Raw genomic sequence first — 23,912 nt, 5'->3', positions numbered from 1 at the left:
ATGCTGATGCTGTATTTGACATACGTGTTACAACAGGTGTCTGTCAAGTATTTACTTGGTAATTATGTGGTAACAATAGGCCACTTTCTGTTCTAACTTCAGTATGTTGTACACATTTTATACTGCCTGTTTTGATGATTCCCAAATGATGATATAGGGCCTAATGATCATTTCATCAAGAAAGCTCTATGTAAATAACAGGTATAAAAGACTACAAAATAAAGCTTAATATGAAATAAAGCTTATCCAAATTGATAAGTCGGATAATGAGGTAGTCATGTCAGGTAGAGGGGAGAGTTGAGGGGAAATATGAAAACCAAATTATCTCTTTGTGCTAATATTGCCACTTTGTGCTAATATTGCCACTGCCAGCTCCAAGGGAAAGTATGTCAAGGGATTAGTGGCATTAGCTGGAGAATTGGATTTGACAGCATTATAACACTATAAGTGGAGCGATAAAGTGGGGAAATATTTGGAGTATTCTGAATAGAAACTGCTGGTAAGGGAAAGAAAGGGTGGCAACAGAGGTAGAGAAAGTGATGATGAAGACGGTTTGAGGACAATCGGGAGTTGATGAGTCAGAGAGGAGAGACGACTCTTACCCGCATGCCTTCAAATCGGGACAGTGCTCTTAGCGGCCTCAGAGCTCTGAGGGTTCTAAGTGATTTGATGGCAGCAAAGTCCGAGTAGCCCAGCATGTTAGCTACTAGACTCACCAAAGACACCTAGGTGTGGACAGAAAGCGCAAGAACTCACATGGTTAGGGGGGCTGCCACAACCTGTTCAAAGGAATCACGGTACACAGAACCTGAAAGGGAACACTGGACCACCCTTGTGAGTCCCTACTGTTAGCAACAGCCCTAAGGGAAAAACGGGTAGTTCATTAGACTCCAAGGTGTGTTGTCACCCATCGAGGACGTCTATCTGCTATTCAAAGGAATATAATGTTAAAATGAGTTTATTTCATAGCTGAAGAAATGAAGAGGCCTGTTAACAGACTTTGAAATAGAAATAGGACTGTTTAAGACCTCTTCTTGGATCTGTGTAAGAGAGGGAGGAAGAGAGGTCAATGAAAAGTCAACCGCAAAGCCAACCAGAAACTACAGCTCTAGGTGTCTACTGTGGATGGTCGTGGCGGTGGTCAGCAGTCAAATCAGGCCTTACCCTTATGCCGGCAAAGCGGGCCACCGCTCTCAGCGGGCGCAATGCTCGCAGGGTCCTTAGAACTCGCATGGTGCCAATTTGCTCTATATTGACGGCACTGGCCAACAGGCCAATCACTGATATCTGTGTGAATCAAATTATAGTTAATTCAGTGAAAACAGATACTTACTTATTTACTTACTTACTTATTTACTTTTAAATTAATATACAGTACARACTTATTAAATACACACAGGTTTCTACACAAGCAAACGTTGCATGGAGCAAAGAGGGTGGTTTTGTACTTTTAGCCACCCCAAAACCCCTCACAGCTTCATATTCAACTGCCCTCCAGACRCTATATGAGACTAACATCACAATCAGATAAWTAATATTGTCAAAAGTTCACAGACATCTGCACTTTGTCATGTTGTTTTAATGAATCACCGATTCAAGAGCAGGGTCTTTTTGAGCTTTTATGCCTCGGAGTGTAAGAAAACACTYGTAATCATTTGTTGAACATGAACTGTAGAGCACACTGAGATAAAGAGGATGAACTCATTTGTTATCCTCTTGCCAAAGGGGTTTGGTACTTCAGCACTTGGAGATCTTTTGGCATTACACATACTATTTCAGGATGCATTAAAACACTTTGTTGAGGAGGCTTTCAAAAGATTCAGCAAGCCCATGTACACATTGGGATTCCCCCTTCACTTGTCACMTCTATATCAGCAATTTAGAATATTGAATCACTTCACTCAGGAGGGAACTATACAGATGTAGGATCTCAATTTGATCCCACTGATGCAGGAGAACTTTCCTGCAATTCAGGAAATGTTAAACATGTAGTGAGTTTTAAAAAGGCTTCTAAAAGTGTAATTTCCAGTTTCAAATGTCAGACTTTATTTGTTCTAACTAAAAATGTATCAACCCCTACAAAAATGTATATTAATTTTAATCCACATAAATTGTTTCCTGCTGTGAGAAACTGGTCAAATTAAGATAGTACACCTGTATACAGCATGTCTCCATTATTTTGGTGGACAAWAGGAAGACATGATTTTGAATGCCATTTTCTTGAATGCCAGCTTTTCAATTCACTTCATCTCACATTTACATGAAGAAAAGGCAATGTATAGCCCTGAAGAAACACAGGACAACATGGCAAATTAAATAGAACAACTTCTACTGCAAATCCAAATCAAAGACACAATAAGATATAATCTATCATTATAAATAGACCCAACTAGCTATGTATGGGGAATATGTATTGACTGGGCAGTTTTCATGGCAATGATAAAACATGAAGCCATGCGGGAGACATTTCCCGGGGAGAAACTGCTGTTTACATCTGTCTAGTCAGCTCTCTCTCCCTCCCTCCCTCCCTCTATTTCTTTTTCTTCCCTCCCCCGCTTCCCTGTTCACACTCTCTCCCTCCCTTTGTGCGGTATGTCTGTGTGCAGAGAGCAAACACTAATTGCTCAAGCCTCTCTCTCTGCCCAAAGATTCTCTGCCACAGACCAATATGTCCAAACTACTGACGTGAACTCACCTCTCATGTTTCTCCCTGAGGATAGTGGTAACAAACATCATGTAAATAAGTGACGTATAAACTCARGGCTTTGTGGGTCGCTAAACTCGCTACAGGGTTGTGCTGTTTGGACAAAGAATTTTTGAGAACCGCAGTAGGTCGGGTGAGAATTCATCTAGTTCTGCCCAGACAGTATCTACCAGTATACTTTACATTATGAAACGGAATCCAGCACACAGATTAAGCCTATTCCCGGACAAGAATCTCCATTGAGCATCCTGTCTGGCAAGACAGCTAAATCACCCAGAAAGTGAAGTGGCTCAATAATGTTCAATGTTTTGGAAACTATTATTGACAAAGTAAAACAAAGGCACATCAGGATTCCACATTGTCCATGTCTCAAAACTAATTCAGGGATTTCAGAATACACTCGACAAACAGATCAAGCTCGATTGATAATGCCTGGACAGATTACACACGACAAACTGATCAAGCTCGATTGATAATGCCTGGACAGATTATACAACACAATCAAGTGAAGTGGGCCGCTGCTTGAGCAAATTACATTATCATCTCATCATCATGTCTGAGGGGTTGGAAATAAATGTTGTACTTACATCCACAATCAGGAAATCCAGCCAGCACCAATAGTTAGTGAAGTACTTCTTGAATCCGTAGGCAATCCACTTGAGGAGCATCTCCAGGATGAAAATGTAGGTGAAGATCTTGTCGGCGTACTCCAGCACCATTTTGATCACTTTTCTTTGTTCAATGTAGATGTCCTCAAAGGCCTTGCGAAAGATACAAGAGAGACGAGTCATGATTAGGGACTGCTTTTTAAATAGTAAATGAGTCTCATGTTGTAATACAGTGGAACGCCCCTAGACTCATATTCACTCGGCAATCAATCGTACATACATATTGATGAAGTATCACGATGACATACTTACTGACTATGCAGCAGTGTCTCATTCTGACCACTGGACAGTACGCACCAATGAGGGAAGTCTACACGTTATTGTCCAAAAACACTTTCAGTAATTTCATTTTACAACCGGGAAAAAGGRTATGTTTATATGCTACAGTATATAATAAGGCTACAATGTTTGCATCACAATTATTATAAATATTACCCCGATAATAAAGTTGGATGAAAACAGGAAATTTAGCTTATAATAACATTTCACGAATGAGGGACTTTGACCTCTAAAATGTCTAGTAATGTATAATGACTAGTTTCAAACATCGTGTATGCACATCCAATGACTTGCAGGTGCTGGGTAGCAAAACAAACTCCTGAAATAATAGATACTCACACACTGATGAATGCCCCTGTTCTTTATTGTACAATGTTTCAACCCAAAAGGTCTTTGTCGGGCTTATTCCACATGAAAAATGCWGTGATATTTATAGTTTCAACATAAGCAGGTGATACAAGGTGTGTCATTAATTAGACTTTGTCATATAGACACACGTTGCACAATACAACAACAGGAGCATTCATCAGTGTGTGGCTATTCTTTATACTATAATGACTAACATACTTCATACAGAATATGCCTCTGCATGGTTTTCTGTAACAGAAGGAAAGTGCTTTCAGAGAGGGGAAAACAACAAACAAACAAACAAAATGGAGGGATTTTGCTGAACAAGTGCCCTATCTAGCTAGACGCGTCATCATTGGAAACTGTTTGCTCTGCTCTCGTGAGCTCGGCCACCAGGCGCCCTACATTAACGTCACACGGGCACAGACCGGGTAATACCCAGGAGAAACAACAATCTGCTTGGACAGAGATGGAGCGGGAGGAGTAGGAGGACGGTTGCAGTATGGGCTAGGGGTCAGGGTGGAGGGGAGATGCCGGCACTGGTAGAACAGCTGAGGTTCGGGCTCCGACCAATCCGCTGCTAATTAGGAGGAGAGCTGAGAAGGCTTGACCAATCATTGACCTGACTCCCCTCAGCTGCATATCTGCTCATGCACTACATCACTGAGGAGGAAGAAGAAGAAGGAGGGCCCGGGCAGAGGCAAAGAAAAGCTGCACCTCAACCAATCATTCCTTGATTCTGTGTGTCCAATTTATTGCAATAGAAACTTTATATTCAATGTTTTCATATACACCACAGTTTTGTCTTATATATATATTCAATTTTGCCTGCTTTAAATTATCAGCTAATTCTACCATGTTGGGCATTTCATGCCTGCCAACCTTGGTGTTAGATTGTAATAGCAGGTGAAAGAGTCACTGACCTTGTTTGTGAGCTGCACCCTGGAACAAATGCTGTGAGTGTTAGTCCTTGGAGGGTTGTAGGGTGCTCTCTGGGAAATAGTGTATGAGGCTCATGCAAAAAACACCAGTCAGTGTTAGTGTTATTACAACCTAAGACCAAGGTTAGCACATCACACACGCTGATCAAGAGTCGGCCATCCATGTTGGCATCCGCCCGTCATCAAATAYGGGACTTTGTGACTATTATTTTTTTGGTACAAAGTTTATTGGCTGACCTTCTTTTTGATGAGATTATCTTATTATTATCTTATTTAATAGCTTCGATCTTAGAGTAAATCAATGACTGTGGAGAGAAAGAGCAAAAAAAAGAGTAACAAACAATGTTCCCTCACATTCTTTTTGTCACTGAACACAGTTCAGGTCTGCGGAGCGCATGCTTGAATATTGTGAAAATGATGTGCTACTTCTGGCTCGCGTTTACTGTGAACACTGATGCTGTACCRGCATTAAATTACAGTTTTAACAGTGGCCAAGTAGGCTACTGTGGCTATTTKATCATAATGTAGGCCTACCAGAGTGGCATACCATCAAAAACAATAGAGAAAATACATTCCATRACATTTTAACATGRAAATAGCTGTTCTGTCATTCAGCCTACAGTAGCAACCAATGTGTGSTGTTCAATGTAGGCCTACATTCCATGAGCCTTTTGAAAAAACAAAACATGCAGGGCTTGACATTAACCTGTTTGTCCACTTGTCCTTCAGACAAAGAAGTGACTGAAAATGTTCTGTTTGATGCAAGAAACCACTTTCCAAAATAAAATAAATTATTATTACCATTCCATTATTACAGAGAATCAGACAATGATGCTACGCTCTGCCTATTCGCTAGCTTAGCTTATTCAAGACTGTCTCAAAATACAGCACTTCCCCTTTAAGACATATAAAATACCTTTACCTGACTCACTTTTCAAAGATGGCTAGAAATGCACACATTTTGTGCTCTTGTAGGAAGCAACCAGTGGCGATTTTAGCGTGTAAATCTCAAAAACCTTTGTTAGATGCATGCCAGCAAAGAGCTCCCGAGTGGCGCATTAGTCTAAGGCACTGCATCTCAGTACAAGAGGCGTCACTACTGTCCCTGGTTCGAATTCAGGCTGTATCACATCTGGCCATGATTGGGAGTCCCATAGGGCGTGTGCACAATTGGCCCAGCGTCGTCTGGGTTTGGCCGGGGTAGGCCGTCATTGTAAATAAGAATGGGTTCTTAACTGACTTGCCGAGTAAAATAAAAGGTAAAAAAGCCACACAACACTTTACAATACATTCATTGCACTATAACAGTGCCCACAAACTGTTAGGGTCTACATAAAGCTGTCCCAACACCAGAGCTTTATTTTCAGCACAATGGAGTGAACCTTTACCACTGATACACCTGGCTATCAGCGGAGCCTTGTCTGGCAGCGAAACAGTTCATTCAGCCTCATTTACTGCCTTTAAAAAAACATAGCTGATATGGCTGACTTGCTTAAACAAATGTGGTTTCTACTGACAATTGAGATGTACAAACTATGGCATAAGGGGATGACGAGCAGAGGAGAGGCAATCCGTAATTTTGATTAAGATATTAATGAGCGAGGTAGGACGGACGTAGTCATTATAACTATTTGTTCAGCACTTGAAATTTACAACAACAGAATTCAGCACATGGGCCATTCTTACAGTATTCTCCCTGTATAGCAAGTCAAAACCGTCGGATAAATAAAGGGGGCATATAAGCAGACAATGAAAGCTCTTACAATATTCAATAATAACATTTCTCTAAAATAGGCTATAGGCTACATGTGCAACACCAAGTCATAACAGTAGGCTAAGTTATGAGGGGGAAAGGGATCAAATTATGAGTGAGGAAAATGGGCTACTAACAGCTTACTACACAACATACACTTAGTATTACTTTCTTAGCTACAGTATACATATCTCCCTGGCAAATACATAATTTATGCAGCCGCATACAAGACATTTTTGGACTCACCTTGTTGTGCTGTGCTCACTTGAACAGGAAGGTGGCGCGGTGGTCCTTGTGGGAAAATTTTGTCATCAAAGTCTGGCATTCTCTGGATTTATTGTGTTTTCAAGACAACTGAGAACTCTGAAAAAATTATTTTCCCAGTCGGGGCAATTTTTTTTCAGAGTTCCCAGTTGTCTTGAACTCACTGAAGTCTGAGATTTCCCAGTACCAAGTTTCCATTTGTTTTGAACGCGGCAGAAGTCATGCTGGATTGACAGCATGGCCAATATATTCAACCTTTTCTGGCCCATGGTGTTGAATGTTTATCCTTTGAGCTTTGAAAAGAGACCCTTAAACCCAGACTTGGACCACACACCCACTCCCCTGAATAGTAAGCTAGTGATTGCTTTCAAATGCTTGCAGTTAGCCACTTATTCCATCCAAACCACTCATTGTTGAATTTGCGATTTCCAACTTGTTGTGTGATGTTTATGGCCGATGAGCACCGATATGTTTTATCTATAATTCCTCTTCATATGACAAGGATTGAAAAGGAGTTGCCAGTAGATTGTCAACTTGATTCATGATGATGACTGCTTGTCTAGCTTACTAGCTAAGATTTTGAAAATATAATAGTAGTACCCGCAAAACACCAGTCTCAATGTCAACAGTGAAGAGGGATGCTGRCCTTCTAGGCAGAGTTCCTCTGTCCAGTGTCTGTGTTCTTTAATCTTTTCTTTTTATTGGCCAGTCTGAGATATGGCTTCTTCTTTGCAACTCTGCCTARAAGGCCAGCATCCCGGAGTCGCCTCTTCACTGTTGACGTTGAGACTGGTGTTTTGCGGGTACTATTTAATGAAGCTGCTAGTTGAGGACTTGTGAGGCATCTGTATCTCAAACTAGACACTCTAATGTACTTGTCCTCTTGCTCAGTTGTAAACTGGGGCCTCCCACTCCTCTTTCTATTCTGGTTAGAGACAGTTTGCGCTATTCTGTGAAGGGAGTAGTACACAGCGTTGTACGAGATCTTCAGTTTCTTGGCAATTTCTCATTTCTCAGAACAAGAATAGACTGACGAGTTTCAGAAGAAAGTTCTTTGTTTCTGGCCATTTTGAGCCTGTAATCGAACCCACAAATGCTGATGCTCCAGATACTCAACCAGTCTAAAGAAGGCCAGTTTTATTGCTTCTTTAATCAGAACTACAGTTTTCAGCTGTGCTAACATAATTGCAAAATGGTTTTCTAATGATCAATTAACCTTTTGAAATGATAAACATGGATTAGCTAACACAACGKGCCATTGGTTGCTGATAATGTAGATATTCCATTAAATATTGGTAACAAACATCTCACACAGCCTGAGGCCATATTACAGTAGCCGTCTGTGTCAGACTGCTCTGTGCCAACCTCTTCCCCGGTTTCTCTCCCATAGCCTAGCCTGGCAGATTAACCAGTCAGCAGGCAGAGCAAACCGCCCGGTGCCACTCCCACACAACCCATACCCAGCATGCACACTGCTCACCAGAGCACCGCTGCTCAACAGGATCATGAATATGATGAAGGACTCGAACCAGCTGTGCTCCACGATCTGAAAGCAGGTCTTCCTTAACCGCCACCAAGCCTGGCCCAGGCCCTCCGTGGTTTGGATATCACAGCACTGGAAATGGCGTACGCACACTGGGGGAGATAGAGAGAAAATGTTTTAAAGAGAGAATTAAAATTCTAGTTAATGACAAGTGTTGTGACACATCATGTCTTTTTCTTCAAATTTGTATTGAAGGCTAACATTTTCCAGATGCATTTAAAGTAATTGTCCAGTGAAAATCTGTTATTTTCTGTTAACTCACAATTAAATAATGTTGTTGACCAATCCTATACTCATATTTGTGACCAAAGCATAAATTGGAGAAGAAACACTAAGAAAAACACACAAAAATAAAAAATAAACATGCTATTTCCTCATAGATCATGATGACATGTTGGCTCATTGGCTGAGCTGTCCAATCAGCGGTCTACTGAATATTTTGTATGACCGTTATACGCCCACACCATTCTGTTGTTGTGGTACGTCCACACGATTCAAATACAGAAAAGTTTTTTAACATACTTAATTACAATTTTCGGGAAGGAAAACTATTTCATTTCTAATAATGAATTAATTATTGGCCATATTTCATAGAACTCTGGAAACACTGGACAGTTACTTTAAGATGAGTTTGCATAAATACTAATTGAATCGACCAATTTATTAATACATATAAAGCAGGAAGTAATCTCAGGAAGTAGTGAGCAAACAGAGATCATAGCCCCTGCGAGYACTAGTTAACGCACCTTGCACTACTTATACATGCTACCGCTTCAGCCTAGCCAGGAGGATAAAGTAATCTCACTGATTCACTCGGTAAGAGACTGTGGTTTTGGAGCGACATGTTCCTGGTATCAATGACTCTTTAAAAGCTTTCCAGCCAGAACAATGGCTCAGGCTGGCTGCTATGAAATCGCATTTGAGACGTCGACCCATATTGTCCTCCGAGTCGACCCGGACTCCTCCATTACAGTCATCTGAGCCCCCCGTCCAAATAAATGTATTGCCTGTAAACTTAATAATGACGRGATTATGGTAACGGACCACGTGCAACTCAATTTGTAACGACGCTCTCACGGTCTTTCTTGGAAGCCGCGGACRTTTTAGCGCCCTGGCGCCGACATCTGCCAAGCAATTAACGGTCATCAAGAAGAAATCAAGAGGCCCTATACATTTACACTTATCGGCCTGTCGATATACGGTTAGACCTCGGATTAAAGGCATTTCCTATGGGATGTAGATTTTTGGGTTCTTTGAGTGTACAAAGAATTCAAAATGCCTTTGTTGAAATGCTGCTACCTTTTCTCTGAGTGTATGAAGGGTCCCTCTGGTGATTTAGTCCCTCAAACTATCATTAGACAAGTCCAGAGAGTTGTGGTTTGTTAGGTTGGCGGTCATTTTGTATGAGAAGCCATTAGTCATGGCACTGAGCAAGAGAGACAAAGCTTGACACAACCAATGTGACATGAGCTTGCCTCAAGTGAACGCCTTAAACGTAAACATGGGTCCTCATGTACAGKGCTTTCAGAAAGTATTCACACCCCTTGACCTTTTCCCATTGAGATGTTTTGTCACTGGCCTCCACACAATACCCCATAATGCCAAAGTGGAATTATATWTTTTTGAATTATTCCCAATTAATACAAATTTTAAAGCTGAAAAGTCTTCAGTCAATAAATATTCAACCCCTTTGCTTAACAAATCACATAATGAGTTGCATGTACTCACTCTGTGTGCAATAATAGTGTTTAACATGATTTTTGAACGACTACCTCATCTCTGTACCCCACACATACAATTATCCGTCGAGCAGTGAATTTTAAACACAGATTCAACCACAAAGACAAGGGAAGTTTCCCAGTGACTCGCAAAGAAGAGCACCTATAGGTAGATGGGTAAAAACAGCAGACATTGAATATCCCTTTGAGCATGGTGAAGTTATTAATTACACGTTGGATGGTGTATCAACACATCCAGTCACTACAAAGATACAGGCGTCCTTCCTAACTCAGTTGCCAGAGAGAAGGAAAACAGTCAAGGATTTTACCATGAGGCCAATGGTGACTTTAAAACAGTTACAGAGTTGACTGTGATAGGAGAAAACTGAGGATGGATCAACAACATTGCAGTTACTCCACAATACTAACCTAATTGACAGAGTGAAAAGAAGGAAGCCTGTACAAAATAAAAAATATTCCAAAACATGCATCATATTTGCAAGCAAATTAACTTTGTTTGGGGCAAATTCAATACAACACATTACTGAGTACCATTCCATATTTTCAAGCATAGTGGTGGCTGCATCATGTTATGRGTATRCTTGTAATTGTTAAGGACTGGGGAGTTTTTTAGGATAAAAAATAAATGGATTGGAGCTAAGCACAGGCAAAAACCTGGTTCAGTCTGCTTTCCACCAGACACTGGGAGATTAATTCACCTTTCAGCAGGACAATAACCTAAAACACAAGGCCAAATCTACACTGGAGTTGCTTACCAAGAAGACAGTGAATGTTCCTGAGTGGCAGAGTTACAGTTTTGACTTAAATCTACTTGAAAATCTATGGTAAGACCCGAAAATGGTTGTCTAGCAATGATCAACAACCAATCTGACAGAGCTTGAAGAATTTTGAAAATAATAATTGGCAAATGTTGCACAATCCAGGTGTGGAAAGCTCTTAGAGACTTACCCAGAAAGACTCACAGCTGTAATTGCTGCCAAAGGTGYTTTTACAAAGTATTGACTCAGGGGTGTGAATGAGACACACTATATATACAAAGTATGTGGACACCCCTTCAAATTAGTGGATTTGGCTATTTCAGCCACACCCGTTGCTGACAGGAGTATACAATTGAGCACACGGCCATGCAATCTCCACAGACAAACATTGGCAGWAGAATGGCCTTACTGAAGAGTTCAGTGTCATTCAACGTGGCACYGTCATAGGATGCCAACTTTCCGACAAGTCAGTTCGTCAAATTTCTGCCTTGCTAGAGCTGCCCTGGTCAATTGTAAGTGCTGTTATAGTGAAGTGTAAACCACACAAGCTCACAGAATGGGACCGCCGAGTGCTGAATTGTGTAGCTTGTTAAAATCGTCTGTAGCTTGTAAAAATCATCTGTCCTCGGTTGCAACACTCACTACCAAGTTCAAACTGCCTCTGGAAGCCACGTCAGCACAATAACTGTTCATCGGGAGCTTCATGAAATGGGTGTCCATGGCCGAGCAGCCGCACACAAGCCTAAGATCACCATGCGCAATGCCAAGCGTCGACTGGAGTGGTGTAAAGCTTGCCGCCATTGGACTCTGGAGCAGTTCTCTGGATGTGATGAATCACGCTTCACAATCTGGCAGTCCATCAGACGAATCAGGGTTTGGCGGATGCCAGGACAATGCTACATGCCCCAATGCATAGTGCCGACTGTAAAGTTTKGTGGAGGAGGAATAATGGTCTGGGGCTGTTTTTTTTACGCTACAGCATGCAATGACATTCTAGACAATTCTGTGCTTCCAACTTTGTGGCAACAGTTTGGGGAAGGCCCTTTCCTGCTTCAGCATGACAATGCCCTCGTGCACAAAGCGAGGTCCATACAGAAATGGGTTGTCCAGATTGATGTGGAAGAACTTGACTGGCCTGCACAGAGCCCTGACCTCAACCCCATCAAACACCTTTGGGATGAATTGGAACACCAACTGCGAGCCAGGCCTAATCGCCCAACATCGCTCAACACCCGACCTCACTAATGCTCTTGTGGCTGAATGGAAGCAAGTCCCTGCAGCAATGTTCCAACATCTGGTGGAAAGCCTTCCCCAGAAGAGTGGAGGCTGTTATAGCAGCAAAGGGGTGACCAACTCCATAATAATGCCCATGATTTTGGAATGAGATGTTCAACGAGCAGGTATCCACATACTTTTGGTCATGTAGTATATTTCTGTATTTTATTTTCAATACATTTGCAAAAATATCTCTAAAAACATGTTTTCACTTTTTCATTATGTGTTATTGTGTGTAGATGGGTGAGAAAGAACATTTATTTAATTATCTATTTTTAATTCAGGCTGTCACACAACAAAATGTGTGACGGAGTCGTGCCTGGCCATGCAGCCGTGGGTGAACAGGGAGCACAGGAGGGGACCGAGCACGCACCCCCGGGGGGGGTATGAATTCTTACTGAAGGCACTGTAGCTGCCCCAGCCAAACTACAGTGCTAGTGCTGCCTCCTCTAGCTCTGAAACCCTGCTGAACCTTAACCTAAGAAACGCCATGTTTCTTTCAACAGGGAGGTAACAGCCCAAGCTGTTGAGTTTATAAAATGGCCTCCTTTATGTTGTCAACTTGATAGTTTACACTCAACAGAGCTGGACTGTCTTTAAACAGAAAAAAAGCMTTATAGGTTTGCTAATTAGTCTACATACAGTATTCCTTCAAAATGAAAGATGATGCATTGGAATATACTGTATTACCGTGGGTGACATTACATCATTTTCACCTAAATCACATGTAGCCTAGGTGTCACTCTTTCCGCTCTAGCCAACTTATTTAGTTGAATACACAACAGGGTCAGGTACGAAGGTTAAATCCCACACTATTCGGATACAGTAACAACAGTAACAACAACTATCACCTTTTTGGCTGTTTAACTGAGTTATACCTGGAACCAAAAAGGTTTATCTTATGGGGACAGCCACAGAAGCATTTTGGAACCCTTTTTTCCAAGAGTGTAGATAGAGGAATTGTTAGGCTGCTGTAATGTCCCAATACACAGCATGTTCCACCTTTTGAGAATTGTATGTTGTAACATTTTTGGGGGGGATTTCACCTTATTTTTTACATTCTGTCATAAAGAGCACATGTTCAACATTATAAAAACCTAGTTTCCCCCTTCAAGAGGTCAAATAAAAGAAATACCATAGTAATTGCCTATTAAGTGCCAAATTAAGTTACCCTGTCCATAACAGGATTGACGATAATGACACTAAGTAAATAATCATCTTCAGAAATGACTTTGTCTAAGCAACAAAATAACTAGGGCTTTACAATGATAATAATAATCCATTACATTTCTAAGGCACTTTTTATAGAATTTMAAAGCACTTCAAGAGCAAAAAAACAATCAAGAAATATATCATGACAGGTCAACCAATAGAGGCCAAGTCTTTGAAAGCTGCATCCCACAAAGATAGAGAAGGTCAGTTCATGGCTTGAGCSGAGAGAGCTGGTCAGAGTATGGTAGATGATGGTGATGGAGTCTGCTGATGATCTTATATGATTGTGATAATATAATGATATGATAGTGAAAACTTACAGACATTTTTTGGGTTAAGTGGGTTAAAATCTTCCTAGAAGTGACAGAGAGTGCATGGAGGGACATGTCAAAACGCAGAAGTTTTGCACTTTCGTAAGTCTTTCTTCATTTAATGAATTCTCCATGTGGTCTATATTAAAGTGTACTTCATTTATTATAACAGGCTTTTCATATTAAAATACCAAAGGGACGTACTGTACAAGGCACTCTTTTCATGGAACGACCCACATAGCTCCATGATTTATCTAATTTGATTTATTTTGTGTATTATGGTGGAGCGCCGCCATTTTGTCCTTCTTACGCAACCCAGAAATGTGKGAAATAYGGCYATGTAAATATGGCCTCTTCAATTAYGCTCCAGTGACAGTACTCCTGCTCCATCCCAGGACAGTTTTTAAATTTTGGGGAAGCACAGAAACATGTAGTGTTCTTAGTATTGCCATGGAGACCGTAACAGTGGTGTGGAAACGCAATAGCATACTACTACATGCACCCTCAGGAGTTTGTGGTATATGGCCAATATACCACGGCTAAGGGCCTTATAGCTTAAGTATACCACAGGTATGACAAAACATTTATTTTTACTGCTCTAATTACGTTGGTAACCAGTTTATAATAGCAATAAGGCACTGGAGGGTTTTGTGGTATATGGCCAATATAGACCCGCATGGGGTGAATCCAGGCACTTCGCAGTGTGTCGTGCATAAGATCAGCCCTTTGCAGTGGTATATTGGCCATATAACACACCCTCTCTGGCCTTATAGTTATGCCCAACTATACTATACTATATTTAAGCAATAAGGCCAGAGAGGGTGTGTTATATGGCCGATATACCACTGCAAAGGGCTGTTCTTAAGCACGACACACTGCGGAGTGCCTGGATTCACCCCATGCGGGTCTATATTGGGCATAAATATGTATTTTTTACGCTGCCCCTGTTTTGATACAGCTACATGATATTGGTCCATTCTAAATCATAAAAAATGTCACACATATATTATTTAGTGTATGTAAAGACAAAATTAAATCAAGAATAGTCTGATGGGTGACAATATTAGCCTATCACTTATATATTATCACTTGTGAATGATGTCCAGCATAAGAAACAGCCTTTTTTTGCGACTTGGGGAAGATCATTTTTACCATAGAAATGCACCTTTATAATAAAAGCATTACATGCATGATAACATTTTAAGCTAAACGTTCTGATCTGTTGCGTCAGCCACATAGCATAAAAACGTTTTTTTGATGCTAGTGGATGTATTCATTTGGGATCTATCGCATCCCACAACTGTCCCAGACTGTTTGGAATATTTATTTATCACACAGAATAGAATAGGTCGACTTTTGTACTATGGGGGATAGTAGATTGACATAGGCAAGCGCTTTTGCTGGTCGTTAGGCCTACTCATCTTGTTGGCTGACGAAAAGTAAATGTGGACAATTCATCCAATATCTTCAATATGCACCTCGGAGCAGAGCAGTTGCGTCCCCGATATGTTTGTCTTAACTTGTAGCCTGTGAGAAAGACCCGATCACGTGATGGAGAGCTGTGTGAGTGAGAGACACTTCGGATTGCGCAGCACGCTCAGGGAGAAGGACACAAGGCAGCACTCCGGTCGCAAAAAGCATGGATTTGTTTAGGGTGCATTACGGCCACAAAGGGGATGCCGCTGTGAAATTCAAGGCATTATCAAGTGCTTGTCAAATTGTGAATGAGAGACTATTGGAGTGTATACAGCCTGGGGGAAAAAACTAAGTAGAGCTCATGCCTTTCAAGCAACGTTTTTCAAATCATCATTAGTTTCATTTTGCATGAAAAAATGTATTAAACAATATAAACATACGTTTGTAGAACAACTAAAGTTAGATTAATAACTCTAAATTAAGCATATAGGAGTACCTATTTCCTTGTTAACCGCTCAACACAGTGCGCTCTCCCTCAAATCATTTGGAGAAAATCTTTATATTTTATATTTTACTCCCCTCTCACCACACACACACACATTTTATTTTATTCAGCTTAGTTCAATTGTTTTCTTCATACTATAAAATACTATAAAATAAGCAAATTTTATAAGCAAATCTTGTCTGCTAAATGAACTAGTGTAGCCCACAGCCATTTGGCATAGCCACATCAGGACCAAACATAAGGACAGCTATTCTGTTCTTCTGAAATAGACTATATTTTCTTCATATCATCCTTCTTTAGACCTGTCTAAAATAAATAATGGATTTATTGTGTGGGAGCCAGGAGATGCTAAATGCGTTTATGTTAATTAACAGTCAATTACCGTGAAACCGACAGTTATTTGCTTGACAATCACCGGCTGACGAAATTTCATGACCGCCACAGCCCTAGATCAGAGTCCTGGTTGCGTCCAAGGAACACAAATGGATTTCCATGTTGATGTACCCAAACCATTAGGCTTGTCACACCCGGTTCTGTTTCACCTGTCTTTGTGCTTGTCTCCACCCCCCTAGAGGTGTCGCCTATCTTCCCTATTATCCCCAGTGTATTTATACCTGTGTTCTCTGTTTGTCTGTTGCCAGTTTGTTTTGTTCGTCAAGCCTACCAGCGTTTTCCCCTCTGCTCCTGTCTGTTTCTAGTTCCTGTTTTCTAGTTTTCCCAGTTTTGACCATTCTGCCTGCTCTGACCCTGACCCTGAGCCTGCCTGCCGTTCTGTACCTTGTCACACCACCCTGGATTATTGAACACTGCCTGCCCTGATCCCGAGACTGCCTGCCGTTCTGTACTTTTTGGACTCTTAACTGGATTATTGACCTCTGCCTGCCCTTGACCTGTCGTTTTGCCTGCCCACTGTTCCAGTAATAAACCTTTGTTACTTCGACCCTGTCTGCATCTGGGTCTTCTCCTGAAACGTGACAAGGCTTGCATTTTGTATATTATTAAGTCACCTTATATAAAGCCCCTGTGTAAGACGACCCACGACCCACGACCCCTGTGTTTACTAGCGTTATGAGGTATTACACTGAACGGGATAGAAGGTTTCAGCCTCTATTGTAGTCCACATTATTAAAGGAGTTATGGTGCAGTGGTTGTTTCTATGAATACTGTGCTCCCTGTGTAGTCAAATGAACACGTACACATAGTAATATGATACCCCATACACAAGTCAGACTGTATTCAATACAAACCTATCAGTGTCAGCATCCAGGAAACACCTTTAAACACGAACCTAGAAACACTAAGAACTAAATGACTTCCCACCACAACTAGTCAATACGTGTGTACAAATGGATGCATCATTAAAGAGCGTGATCCCCTAATCAAATCTTGATTCAAAATATGTGTCAACGTTCACAAGACCTTTAGTAATGATCTTCACGCTCTCTACATAAACATGTCAAAAGCTTTTTAGAACAACCCCCAACGACGCTGACCCTTTCAACGTACACTCAGCTACTGCTGACTGTTTCAGTGTACACTCAGTCATTTACCTTGATTGTCCCGGAGACATCACGTGATTGGTCTAAGTTACCTCAGACCGTCTGAGGGAGTTGATTAGTTGCGACCAAATTTAATTCAGGTAGTCAGTCATCATCAAATGAACCAGAGTCCATTTAGTGTCTGAGACGCCTTTTCAAATCTCTGCTGACACAGGACATTGAATGTAATGCGTCATTACCCTTTCAAATGTCACTTCATTGTTTCATGTTTTATATCAAATGGCCTCCACTTGAAGCGAAAGCCAACTGTTTGGGGTAGCCCAGTGTAAATGTTTAGATTCAGGCTTGCAGTGAGAGTGAGTCAAACCCTCTACTAATGTAAGCTGTTAAAAATAYACAAATGTTTGACCTGTTTCTGTCTCTGTTTTGATCTCCACATACAAAATAAACAGATTGTCAGGTCTAGTTGCCCATCTTGTTTTTTCTCTCCGAACATTACATTAAATCATATTCCTTAAATGTGCTTGCTTATACATGTGTTTACTTGGTCACATGTATCACTAGTAATACATTACTAGTGCATGTCAATTGTAAGCTGTATGCTTTTTCCATGCTGCTACCTCTTGGTGCCACTCCCTTAAAAATACAATTCATTTCTTTGAAGCATGTAGTACAGTAMAACATATTCCGTTTTATTTGAGTAAAGATGTTCTGAAGCAAACATAATGGTGTCCTGTCTCCTTACCGACATTTGGTGTCAGAAGTGGGATCTAAACCCACTGCTTAGCAACAATCTCAATGGGACTCGCCTAACACTAATGTAACAATAAAGTCAAATAAACTTACCATCAGGGAAGCAGTTGTCAGGATCCATGGTCTCTTCAGCCATCTCTGAATACTCATCCTCTTCCTCCCCTGGCTTCCTCAGATCCACCGTGCTGCCCTCGGATAGGCTGATGTCATCCTTCACCTGAGGATAACAACCAATCAGAGCCATGCTAGATGAAAATAGTTATTATCAGGTGATTGATGACTGGTGTATTGCTATATTGGTGATTTATTGACAAGAGAAGGGGATCTGGTAGATATGGAGAGAGTCATTCAGTCTTTTTCTCCATTTATGAGAAACATTCTGAAGGTTATAATTCTCCCAGTAATAACTACTTCTGTTCTGGTGCATATAAAGCCYGGGCACAAAGTCTCATATAGAACCTAACCTGGTATTACCTTTGTGGCATTTACCATATTGTAAYTTACAGCACATCTTAATCTCTTGCTTGGAAAGCGATAATCTGCAGCATTTGTTTCAATCTAATCTGGCAAAATCAAATCAAGCTATAAGCGATCTGGACTGATATTATAGCTAGATAGACAGAGGCAAGCTCCTGAAACTCTTTATATGGGTATTCAGTGTGATATTTGTTTCTCCACACATACTGTACTTTACTGTGTAAAGCTAGAGGTTACAGTATTCACCTTTTACAGTAAGCACTGAGGAAATACATTGCCAAGCTACTTGAAGACACACTTCAGTAACCCTGCTTAATAATATGCCATCCATTTGACATTGTGTGTCTGTTATGTAATCAGTGTCGGGTGTATGTAATCAGGGTGATGTGACAGAATATCCTACCCAGGATATTCTGTCTGGTTTCTGGCTCTAGCTCTTCCTTCCTGTTGTTGACGCCCTGCAGGCTAACACGTGATCACACTCTGGGTTCTGTCATGGTGGGGCAGGGTTGGACACGAGCTCATATTGTTATGAGCTCCAGACATATGTCAGAGTCAAGGGCCCGCGGGCCACATCCGGCCCGCCCTGAGAAGGTTTTTTACGCCCTGGGATGATTCTTTGATGTTATTATTAGAACCGGCCCGCAGGACCGAAGCAAGCCGGCACCCGCAGATCTTTTAACGCACCAATACTACATTTCCCCACAATGCCAACGGTGACGCCACCGAGCAGTAGGTGCTCATTCAATATTATTGCACAGGCAGTCGCAGCATCACAAGTAAAATTAACTTTCAGGATACCATCAAAAATGGCAAACGGAAGGTGGACACTGAAGAACCGGGGTTTCAACAAGGTGGGAGTCGGAGTTATATTGTTCACGGGGTAGCTGGAAAAACCTGGTGTGTCTTACTTGTGGAGAAAGTGTGCCGTTAACTGAAAGAGTAAATCTGAATGACGACATTACTGAAACGAAACACGCGCGGAAAAAACAATGAATTGGACAATGGAATCAAGTGGCTACAAAAAGGTCAGAGGAATAAAACGAGGCTCAATCTCGACAGGCTCTGTCAAAAAAAGCCAAATCACAAGCCAGGCTGCTTGTCAAGGCCAGTTTTTTTTGGCAGAAAGAGATAACGATAAATTCAGCACCGCCATTACGGAGGGGGATTTTCATCAAAACGCATGATTAAGTTTGTGACGAAGTTTGCCCAGAAAAAGGCAACTCTGTTTAAATGTGAGTCTGAGCAGACACCATTGCGAGAGAGTAGACCAGTTTGTCCATCAATCTAAAAGAGAGCTTGTGAAAAAGGAAAAGATTTCATTGGCATATCCTTGGCTGTGATGAGAGCACCGACATTTTCTGACTTGCCAGTTGTCAATTTTCATCCGGGGAGTTGGACCAGCCTAAGCGTGACAGAGGAGTTTTTTGGCTTTACGTCCTAGCATGGCTACACTAACGGGGCATGATTTGTATGAAGAGGTGTCAAGATGTTGTAAATGAGATGAGAGCTGCCTTGGGAAAAACTCGTGGGTTTGAACAACCGACGGAAGCACTGCGAAATGTGTGGACACAGGAGCGGACTGGTGGCGGAGATTACGGGAAAAAGCTAGCAAGAGGAAAACGCGACCAGGTGAGCTGACAGTTTATCATTGTATCATACACCAGAAGCGTTGTGCGGTAAAGCCTGAAAATGGAGCATATGAGGCATCATCACGCGCCACAGTACACTTTATCAGAGCCAAAGGTTTGAATCACCGGCCGTTCAAAGGCATTTCTGATGGAGTGAGAAACGAGCATGGTGATTTGCCTTATCACACAGAGGTGCGATGGCTACATAAGCCAGGGAAAGTGCTTCAAAGTGTTTCGAGCTTCGTGAGGAGATTTGTCTGTTCTCTGGACAGCAAAGGAAGACACAACACACTCCGGACGAAATGTTGTCTGTGTGAAATTGGCTTTTCTGTGTGACATTACGAGTCATCTGATGCAAAGAACTTGGCAGGCTGCAGGGTCCGGCGATCATGTCACTCTGATATGTACAGTACAGTGAAGGCATTTAAAACCAAACGGAACCTGTGGGACGCAGCATCGAGAAGAAATTTGAGCCACCTTTCAGGCTGCCAGACATGAAGAGAAAGCTCGTCTCCAGTGCGTTCCCGAGCGCACAGTTGGCGTGATAAATTAGGTATGCTCTGCCGCTGACTTTCGCGCCCGATTTGCTGACTTTGAAGCACAAAAAAGCACAGTGAACAGTCTCGGTAACCCATTTTGCCTATGTTGACGTGGAAAGTCCACACCACCTCCAAATGGAGTTGATTGACCTCCAATGCAATGAATGGCAGCTGAGGGCAAATAATGCGGCAGTCGGGTGCGCGGGAGTTCTCGCCGTTCTCTCCCGACACCAATGGCCCCAGCTGCGCGCATCCAGGCTGCTCAAACGTATGTCTATGATTTGGCAAGCAACATACCTCGTGTGAACAACTGTTTTCTTGATGAACCTGAACAAAACATCAAACAGAAGTCGACTTACGGCTGAACCACCTCCCTCAAATATCTGAGATTTCCGCAGCTTCAGAGGCCTTACCCCCGAACATTGATGAACTTGTGGAAAAGTGGGACACCACCAAGTAATCACCCTCACCGTCAAACAAGTGAACATTACTGTGCATCACATATTTAGAGTGTTTACTCAGTTCAAGTTTAAAGTTAAAGTTTAATAATTTGTTTTTCACGGTTTGGGGGGCCCAATGTTACTTCTCCTAAACAAGTGTTGTTTTTTGATTACTAGATTTTTGTCACTTTATTTTATTGGATTCAATCCAATTATATTTTAAAAATATTTCAGTTGAGTGGATGATACGAAAATGCTATTATTGTCTTTTTTTCTTTGAAGTTCAAATGTTAGCCCAACTTTTGGCTAAAATGAAAATTATAGGCTAACTGATGGCTGCGCTTGCACATACCGTTTGTTCATTTAATGTTCTTGTTATGGGGATTTTTATATAAAGGAAATTATGTCTTTTGTGCTCTGTTGAAAATTAAAGATTACTGACAGAGCCATAAGAACATATGTTCTTAATTTATCTGATCATATTGGAATACTTAATTTGTTAGGTTTTTCAGTAGGTTCAATTGGTTCACGTAGACTATATAGCGTCATTTAAAAAAAATTCCAATGAACATTCGAAAACAGTCCGGCCCTCGGCTATGTTAGCTAAATTTTTTATTTGGCCGCTCCGTCCATTTGAATTGACACCCTGCTCTAAAGCCAAGAGAATGGTAAATAGTGAAATTGGAGTAAAAGTTGTTTGTTAATGGGCCCCTCGCGTATTTCTGCAGAGAATGGCTGTATGACTGGTAATGGTGATGAACAGTTGAGAGGATCTACTGTACTGTTAAGTATCCTCTCTCTCTCTGAGCTGTGCTCTCCAATGATAGCTTCTTGAGGTTGGAGGAATGCATAGGAGAATTCCAACATTCCAATTACTTAGAGAATAGATGAATAAAGGTATGGATTGACCTTCACTTTAGCCACTTTACAGGTATGAATAAACAATCAGTCATACTTCTGTTTGGTGCAGTCCGTCCTTTATATGACACATGGCCATGGGACATGAAGGAATTTAAATACTGATTTAACGTTGAGGGGTTCATTATGTCCAAAGCTGACTTTTGTCACCTGGAACTTCCTCACCCCACACTTACTCTGTGTTTTATGCCTGCCTGTCTTTTGACTCTGGTGTTGTCGACCTCACTGCAGCACATGACACTACAGTTACCCTGCGAAACAGTCCACAGTGTCCGTGTAGTAATATTACTTCAAAGTAGACGCTGCATTTTTCCATGTACAAGGTAACAAATGTATATAATAGAAAATATATAGATATACACTGACTATATTCAAAACATAAGGGGACGTTGGTGTCGGACTGTGCCTAGGAGGGCTTTGGGTGGTGAGAGGGGAGTGTGTGGGACTGGTGACCCAGAAGGTGGGTTGAGGGGAGGTCAGTGTCGATGACTGAGGGTGGTTGAGGATGTGTGGGACTGTGACCCAGAGGGGCTGGGTGGTGAGAGGGGAGTTGGTGTCGGAACTGTGACCCTGAGGGGGCTGGGTGGTGTTGGAGGGGGAGGTTGTGTCGGGACTGTGACCCGAAGGGGGCTGGGTGTGAGAGGGAGTCGGTGTCGGGACTGTGACCCAGAAGGGGCTGTGGTAGAGGGGAGTCGGTGTCGGAACTGTGACCTGAGGGGGTGGGTGGTAGAGGGGAGTGGTGTCCGGACTCGGACCGAGGGCTGGTGGTGAGAGGGAGTGGTGTCGGGACTGTGACCCTGAGGGGGCTGGGTGGTGAGAGGGGAGTTGGTGTTGGGACTGTGACCAGAGGGGCGGGTGGGAGAGGAGTGGTGTCGTGGACTGTGACCCTGAGGGGGCTGGGTGGTGAGAGGGAGTCGGTGTCGGGACTGTGACCCTGAGGGGGCTGGTGGTGAGAGGGGAGTCGGTGTCGGACTGTGACCCTGCGGGGGCTGGTGGTGAGAGGGGAGTCGGTGTCGGGACTGTGACCCTGAGGGGCTGGGTGGTGAGGGAGTTGGTGGTCGGGACTGTGACCCTGAAGGGGGCTGGGTGGTAGAGGGGAGTGGTGTCGGGACTGTGACCCATGAGGGGGCTGGTGGTAGAGGGGAGTTGGTGTCGGGACTGTGACCCTGAGGGGGCTGGTGGTGAGAGGGAGTTGGTGTCGGGACTGTGACCCGAGGGGCTGGGTGGTAGAGGGAGTCGGTGTCGGGACTGTGACCCGAGGGGGTGGGTGGTGAGAGGGGAGTCTGGTGTCGGACTGTGACCCTGAGGGGGCTGAGTGTGAGAGGGGAGTCGGTGTCGGGACTGGTGACCGTGGTGGGTGGGGCGTGCGCCCGGGGGCGTGGGGGTGGGGGTGGTGGGGGGGGTTGGGGGGGGGTTGGCGTGGGGGGGGGGGTGTCGGGCGGGTGTTGGTGTGGCTGGGGCTGGGGGTGCCGGGGGGTGGTGTTCGGGCGTGCGGGGGGGGGTGGGGGGTTGGTGTGGACCTGTGCTGGGGGTGGGTGGTGGCGGGAGTTGGTTGTTGGGCCTGTGCCGCGGGTGCCGGGTGTGCGAAGGGGACGTCCTGGTGTCGGGCCCTGTGCCCTGACGGGGGCTGGTGGTGCTCGGGAGTTGGGTGTCGGGCTTCGCCGCTCGTTGTGCCCTGCAGGGCCTGGGTGGTGGGGGGACGTTGGTGTGGGCCTGGTGGACGCTGCCGGGGCTGGGTGTTGGCGGGGCGTTTGGGTGTGGGCTGTGCTCTGCGGGGGTGGGTGGTGCGCGGGGGAGTTTGGGTTGTTGGCCTGTGCCGCCGGGGCTGGGTGGTGCGGGCGTTGGTGTTGGGCCTGTGCGCGGGGCGGGTGGTGCGAACTCTCTTCCCCCACGGCAGGGAGGCGGCCCGCGGAGTTCTCACCCTGCCTCTGGGTCACGT

The 23,912-nt window shown here is 43.2% G+C and overlaps 1 protein-coding gene across 3 annotated transcripts in view; it reads right to left on the bottom strand.

Moving 5' to 3' along the window:
• scn5lab (sodium channel, voltage gated, type V-like, alpha b) overlaps nt 1-23,912 on the bottom strand; it is a 195,832-nt gene that overhangs the window by 13,458 nt on the left and 158,462 nt on the right. For all 3 annotated transcript variants that reach the window (XM_070435664.1, XM_070435662.1, XM_070435663.1), the window contains 4 exons: nt 18,062-18,185; nt 8,438-8,592; nt 3,292-3,465; nt 603-725 (listed from right to left, as the gene is read on the bottom strand). In XM_070435664.1, coding sequence (XP_070291765.1) covers nt 603-725; nt 3,292-3,465; nt 8,438-8,592; nt 18,062-18,185 — 576 coding nt within the window. The remainder of the gene's footprint in view (nt 1-602; nt 726-3,291; nt 3,466-8,437; nt 8,593-18,061; nt 18,186-23,912) is intronic.

The sequence above is a fragment of the Salvelinus sp. IW2-2015 genome, linkage group LG27 (genome assembly GCF_002910315.2).
Source record: "Salvelinus sp. IW2-2015 linkage group LG27, ASM291031v2, whole genome shotgun sequence".
NCBI lineage: Eukaryota > Metazoa > Chordata > Actinopteri > Salmoniformes > Salmonidae > Salvelinus > Salvelinus sp. IW2-2015.
This window is presented reverse-complemented; position numbering and strand designations above follow the sequence as displayed.